We start from the raw sequence: 7,206 nt of genomic DNA on the forward strand, positions 1-7,206 counted from the left end.
GTGCTGTATATGTTCCAATTGCTCCACCTCAGCGCACTAAGATGGGACCTCAACGTAGACTTGGGATTTATATTGGTTTTGATTCTCCATCTATTATTAGATATCTTGAACCTTTAACTGGTGATATTTTTAAAGCACGTTTTGAAGATTGTCATTTTGATGAAAATATATTTCCATCACTAGGGAAAGAAAAGTCGTTGCCAGAAGCACGACAAGAAATCACTTGGAATAATTCGACGTTATCTCATTTTGATCCTCGTACAAATCAGTGTGAACTAGAAGTTCAGAGGATCATTCATTTGCAGAGTATTGCAAATCAATTGCCGGATGCATTTACTGACAATAAGAAAATAATTAAGTCTCACATTCCAGCTGCTAATACTCCAACAAAGATAGAAGTCCCTGTAGGACAATTAACTAATACAGCAGCAAATGAGTCTAAGGCACGCCTGAAGCGTGGAAGACCTATTGGTGCAAAGGATAAGATTCCCCGGAAGAGAAAAGCACAAGGAAATGAAATCGGCGCTCCTGAAGAGGCCTTACCCACAAAACAGGCAACGGAAATTGATCCATCCAAACTTTCTGTACAAAATTCTCCTGGAAAGAAATCCCCTGAAGAGGAACCTCTTGAAGAGGAATCTCCTGAAGAGTTACCCCCTGAAGAGGAACAGGTACCTGAAAATAATGAGATCTCAATAAATTATATAAGTACAGGAGAAATATTTGATAGAAATAAAATTGTTGTCGACAACATATTTTCATTTAAAGTTGCATTTGACATTACCAGAAGTAATGATGATATTGAACCACAATCCGTCGAAGAATGTCGACGTAGAAATGATTGGCCAATGTGGAAGGAAGCAATTCATGCAGAATTGAACTCACTAGCAAAACGTGAAGTATTTGGACCTGTAGTCCAAACACCAGAAGGTGTGTCGCCTGTTGGATACAAGTGGGTATTTGTACGAAAACGTAATGAGAAAAATGAAATTGTGAGATATAAAGCAAGACTTGTTGCACAAGGTTTCCTGCAGAAACCAGGTATTGATTATGAAGAAACATATTCCCCTGTAGTGGATGCAATTACATTTAGATTTTTGATTAGCTTGGTAGTTACAGAAAGTTTGGATATGCGTTTAATGGATGTGGTTACAGCATATTTATATGGATCACTTGATAATGATATATACATGAAAATCCCTGAAGGATACAAAATGCCTGAAGCATGTAATTCAAAATCCCGAAGTATTTATTCTATCAAGCTACAAAGATCTTTATACGGGTTAAAGCAATCCGGACGCATGTGGTACAATCGTCTTAGTGAATATCTATTGAAAGAAGGATTTGAGAATAATCCAATTTGTCCATGCGTTTTCATTAAGAAATCAGAATCTGGATTTGCTATCATTGCAGTTTATGTAGATGATTTAAATCTTGTCGGGACTCCAGAAGAGCTCACAAAAACTGCCACTTATCTAAAAAAATGAGTTTGAGATGAAAGATCTTGGGAAAACAAAATTTTGTCTTGGCTTACAGATTGAACATTTTCAAAATGGAATTCTTGTTCATCAATCAACATACACAGAAAAAGTCCTGAAGCACTTTTACATGGAGAAAGCTCATCCTTTGAGCACTCCAATGGTTGTTCGTTCGCTTGATGTGAAAAAAGACCCTTTTCGCCCTCGAGAAGATGACGAAGAAATTCTTGGTCCTGAAGTACCATATCTTAGTGCAATTGGCGCACTCATGTATCTTGCAAATTGCACACGACCTGATATAGCATTTTCAGTTAATTTACTAGCAAGATACAGTTCTGCACCAACTCGAAGGCATTGGAATGGAGTTAAACATGTTCTACGCTATCTTCGTGGAACAACTGACATGGGATTATTTTATCCAAAAGGTTCAAATTCACAGTTAGTTGGATATGCAGATGCGGGTTTTCTTTCTGATCCGCATAAAGGTAGATCTCAAACAGGATATCTATTTACATGAGGAAGTACTGCTATTTCATGGAGATCTGTCAAGCAAACACTTGTTGCTACTTCTTCAAATCACTCAGAAATTATAGCAATTCATGAAGCAAGTCGGGAATGCATATGGCTAAGATCAGTAATTCAACACATTCGAGAAAAGTGTGGTTTATCCACAATCAAAGATAGCCCGACAATATTATATGAAGATAATGCTGCTTGTATCACACAGATCAGAGGAGGATACATTAAAGGTGATAGAACAAAACATATTTCACCAAAATTCTTTTATACACATGAGCTCCAGAAGAGTGGTGATATTGATGTGAAGCAGATACGATCAAGTGACAATTTAGCAGATTTATTTACCAAAACATTACCAACTGCAACATTTAAGAAGTTGATGAATAACATTGGAATGCGCCGACTCAAGGATCTTTCATCATAAACAATTGAAGCTCTTCATCCTGATGAGGGGGAGTAAAATGATTATGCTGATTGTACTCTTTTTCCTTCGCTAAGGTTTTTCCCACTAGGTTTTCCTTTGCAAGGTTTTAATGAGGCAATCCTAAAGCATACGATGACACACAAGAATAATGTACTCTTTTTCCTTCGCCACAGGTTTTTTTCCCACTGGGTTTTCCTTGGCAAGGTTTTAACGAGGCATATTCTTAGTGTATGGTCATCCAAGGGGGAGTGTTATGAATGCATTCATGCATTTGGTGGATGACCATTTAGTTTCATCTATTGGAATTCTACACATTCATGTCATCTTTTAGAATTCCATAACATTCATGTAATACATTGATGTAGCCTTTTAATTCATGTCCTATCCTTTCCTATTCCTTAACCTCCCACTATGATTCTATGTCTATAAAAGGGAGTATTGGATACTTTGTAAAACACACAATTATAGAGAAGAATCATACATAGTTCCTGAAGAACTAATTTCATATTTACAATTTCTTTATCTTGTCTTGTTATTTTCATTAATTTTACAACATTATTCCCTTTCTTTTCTTTTTTTTTGTGTGTGTTTTTTTTTTTTTTTTTTTTTTTAAAGATTGCATAGACATCTTTCTGCAATCTATGACTACCCCGTGGAACGAAATACGGCTGGGGAGATAGAAGGCCAGACGAAGACTGCCAACGACTGACTGGTGGACGGCTAGCGACAGGCCATTGATGACCGGAGGAAAGGGTGCCGCTGCTGGGAGTGGACGGCTGGATCGGTGCGTTCTGGGCGGTGGCTGAGACGACACGGCCTCGTATGGCGGCGGACTGATGGAGAAGAAGACGCACAGAGGTGGTGAAGGCAGCATGGCTGATCTAGAGATGACCGGCACCGCGAACATGTGTTGCGGCGGCGTGGGTTGATGAGCCGAGATCGAAGGAGACAATGACGCGTCAGATATGGTGGCAGCACGGTGAGGAGTTGATCAGATCGTGCACGGCTGGTGGAGGCGCCGGCAATACAGGGCCAAGTTTAGCTGGACAAGGTGCGGCGTTGCTGCTGTAGATCGACAGTGACGAAGATGAAGCAAGATCTGAGATTCTTGAGCCGCAATTTTTTTTTTTCTTCTGCCTTCATGCACAGAGAGAGAACAAAAGTTTGATGACTCTTCCTTTACAACGTGCCAGTGGTGCAAAAACCTCTGGTCACTAAGAAGAAAAATAAGGTTTTCACGGCGTTGTAACCCATGGTGAGACTTTTTTGTTTTTATTTTTTATTTTTTTTTTGACAAAAAAATAAGAGAAGAAAATAAGTGAAATAGTCCCCAAGTGGTAGCTCAATCGATTGGGGACCACGCCTCATGAAGCGGAGGTCACTAGTTCGAACCCTTCTCTCCCTCTTGTGTGGACATGTAAAAAAAAAAAGAGTGAAATAAAATTAAAAAAAAAAAAAAATGAAATTCACAAGATCAAAAATTGATGTTAGCCTATAGCTCTAATATCATGAAAAGAAAAGATAATGTTATAGAAATATAAAATGAAAAGCTTAATAAATAAAATAAGAACAAGTATTTTATGTGGTTCGGTCTATGATCTATATCTACAGGATAAAGCTTAAATTGCTACATTATGCTTTGATTCCTTGATGAGTATACAATACAAAATGCTCTATTTATAGAGCTTACAGATGAAATATAACGGAAAATTTATATAAAGGAGAGTTGAAATTGAAGAAAATTAAAAAATGGTTACCCTAAATTGACAATTTTTAAAGTTTGGACACCATTTTTAAAAAATGATGAAAGATCAAGGGTCATAAATGAAGTTTTTCAATTCTAACTTGTATGTAGTTATCAAACTATTTTAAATTGACAGTTGAATTGGTAAAACCGTGAATCGATGGATTTTCGATTCGGTATTTAAATTATAATAGCTAGATATACAATAAAACTATTGAGGACAGATTGAATTGGTTTCCTTTTTTTATTTTATTTTATTTTGGAAGAAAAAAAAGTCAACAAAACTAACTAGATGAACCGAATTAATTGAACTGCTTATCTTATAAATCATAATTTGTTGTTATGGTGATTCAAACATAGAAGCTCAATTTTGAATAAAATTATAATTAACTTGTTATGGTAATTCACACTTAGAACCACAAAATTTGGAGTAATGAACTACATAACAACTAATCCACAAGAGCTTCTTTCCTAAAATATGATATCTTTTATACTTATTCGCATAAAACCAAAGCAAAATACAATAGAAAATACATTAAAAAAAAAAAAAATAGAAATACAACAAATCAACCAACAACTAGAACACCGCCAGCCACGCTCCGGTCCGACCACCACGTGCCGGTCAATGCATGTCCCCTCCTTTGCTCCGGCCGCAACTTCTAGTCCGGCACGTTATCTTCACTTTATGTATACAATCATCATATATACTATGTTGGGGTTATGCGAAAAACTTATAACTTCGAAATATTAAACAATAAGGCGCTAATAACCAAAAACACTCATAATCAAACATGATCTCTTGTTCATGATCAGGGGTAGAGAGAAGGCTAGTCAGAACAAGAGAGGGTGGGAGAGAGGGAGGCAAAGCGTTATTGGCATTTAATACAATTAGAAAGAGCATAAGCAACATCATTATCATCACCAAAAGTCTGCTAAACCTAATGCCACTCATTCTTTTTCCTACTCGATCGATCTCTTGGATTTTGTTAATTGATTGTTGAAGATGAACTGGTTATTTATAAGGAGTAAACCCTTTCTCATACATGGGTTTTTGGACCAATCATATTAAAATAAAGATATTTTAGTCTAAATATTAGTTCCTTTTTGCGAAAATATTTTTATATAAACCAATAAGTTTTGATTTTAATAAAGAGGCCCTTGAACTTTTGGCAACATATAGTGACTTTTGAGTTTATACACGCAAATTAGTAAAAATGTGCTTGTAAGTGCTCCCGTTAAGTCATATTTACAATTTAAAAGTCCCACTAAAAATTTAAAATTAACAAAATAGTAGTAAATTAAGAAGGTTATATTTCTACAAAGAGACATTTGTTAAATTATAAATGGAAAAATATTACTTATAACTTCTGATATTTCATCACTTTTAAAAAAAGGTACCCAACTTTAAAAATTGTCAATTTAAAGTATTCATCATTCAAGTTTTTCAATTTCAACTATCCGTTGCAATTTTCTATTAAATCCTATCAAAATTCATGAATTACCTCTGTATTTTTTTTTTTTTTTTAAAAATAATAATAATTTTTTTAAAAGATTCAGACATGGGTATTTTTACAAATTCTGTTAAATTCTAACCAATACCTAAATCCTAGCAATTTTTTTTTTCTTTTTTTTCCTAACAAAAAAAATGAGGGGTATTTTGAAAATTTTAGCATGATTTAACAGAAAATTGTACCAAAGGGTTGAAATTAAAAAAAAAAGAAAAGAAAAAAAGAAAGATGAATATCTAAATTGACACTTTTTAAAGTTTGGATACATATTTTCAAAATTATGAGTAGGCAAAAAGGTGTACTATCAAAATCCCAAACAAGATGCTCCACACTGTAGGAGCTCTGGCTTGGGGATCATGGCTGAGAGCAGAGGATCTTTCCAGAGGCCCGGAATCCTTCACACGAAATGAGACGGAGCATACGTCGTCCACGGAGGGGCCCGATGGAGGGAGGGCGTCGAGGAAGGCGGAAGTGACGAGAGACACTTAGAAGGAAAGAAACACCCACCCGGATATCTCGCAAAAAACGGCTCCTACCAAGCAGGATCCAGCAGGGGATAAAATCTTCCCTAATAGGGCTTCAAAATCCAATCAGGAAAGGAAAGGGGATTTGATTTCCCAAGATATGCCCGGAACTATGGAGAATGTTAACAAACGGATCTGCTTTAAATAGCCAACCCAAAGCTCCAGCTGTGGCAAGTTCTGAGGGCTCGAAGATTTTAAAAAATTTAGCGCCCACTTTTTCAAAAGGTGATCAAAGGGGTGGGCCTCTGGGCTGGGTTGCCAAACCAAGCAAACAGGGTCCTAAAGTCAAATGTGAGAAGCCCAACAAACTTGGGAAAAAGTACGTTCCCCGAGAAGCGAAAATTCTGGAATCTATTTTAGGGGAGTCTTCGTCTCCGAAGGTTACGGAAGGGACTAAAAAAGGAAAGGCTCTTAGTAGCCCCCCAAAAAGATGCAGTGCGGAGGGTGGGCGGTTAACACATTGGAGAAGGGTGGCGAGAGGGCAGAAGTTGGTACAGCAGGAAAATTTGATTTCTAATGTTCTACCGGAGAAAAGAAGTTTTGGGGACCTCTCAGGGTCATCTCTGGCTATTTCTCCACCGTGCAAAGAGAGAAGGTATGAGTTGGTGGACTTTTCTCTTCCAAATGTATTGGCGGAGGCTACGGAGCAGCCCCGCCAGTCGCCATGAGTCTCCTCTGTTGGAATTGTCAGGGACTCGGGCAATCCCTGACGGTTCGAGACCTTCGCCGTTTGGTGAAGGAAAAAAAGCCCACTTTTTTGTTTCTTATGGAAACAAAGACTAGTAATTCGCGGCTTCACTTTATTCGTAGAATGCTTGGGTATGAAGGAATGCTCACGGTGGATCCTACTGGGAGAAGTGGGGGTCTGGCTTTTATGTGGTTAAGGAATAACGAAACGGAGGTTATAAACTACTCTTCTCGGCACATTAGTGCTAAGATTAGTTTAGAAGGTTCTGGGTATTGGTGGAAATTCACAGGGTTTTATGGCCATCCGGATAGAAACCTGCGG

At 37.3% G+C, this 7,206-nt stretch overlaps 1 protein-coding gene across 1 annotated transcript; it reads right to left on the bottom strand.

Moving 5' to 3' along the window:
• Window positions 1–223: 223 nt before the first annotated feature.
• On the bottom strand, window positions 224–1,153 carry LOC133874510 (uncharacterized). Its single transcript, XM_062312348.1, has 2 exons — window positions 785–1,153; window positions 224–675 (listed from the first exon to the last, which is right to left on the bottom strand). Exons 1-2 carry the CDS (start codon window positions 867–869, stop codon window positions 362–364), a joined length of 399 nt encoding a protein of 132 aa, XP_062168332.1. The 5' UTR covers window positions 870–1,153; the 3' UTR covers window positions 224–361.
• Between the last annotated feature and the right edge of the window lie 6,053 nt (window positions 1,154–7,206).

Source organism: Alnus glutinosa, chromosome 8 (genome assembly GCF_958979055.1).
Source record: "Alnus glutinosa chromosome 8, dhAlnGlut1.1, whole genome shotgun sequence".
NCBI classification, from domain to species: Eukaryota; Viridiplantae; Streptophyta; class Magnoliopsida; order Fagales; family Betulaceae; genus Alnus; species Alnus glutinosa.

Coding starts and splice junctions, on each gene's coding strand:
- LOC133874510 (XM_062312348.1), bottom strand. CDS start 869: ATGAATTGCTTCCTTCCACATTGGCCAATCATTTCTACGTCGACATTC. Junction 676..784: donor CAATATCATCATTACTTCTG/GTAATGTCAAAT, acceptor CATTATTTTCAG/GTACCTGTTCCTCTTCAGGG.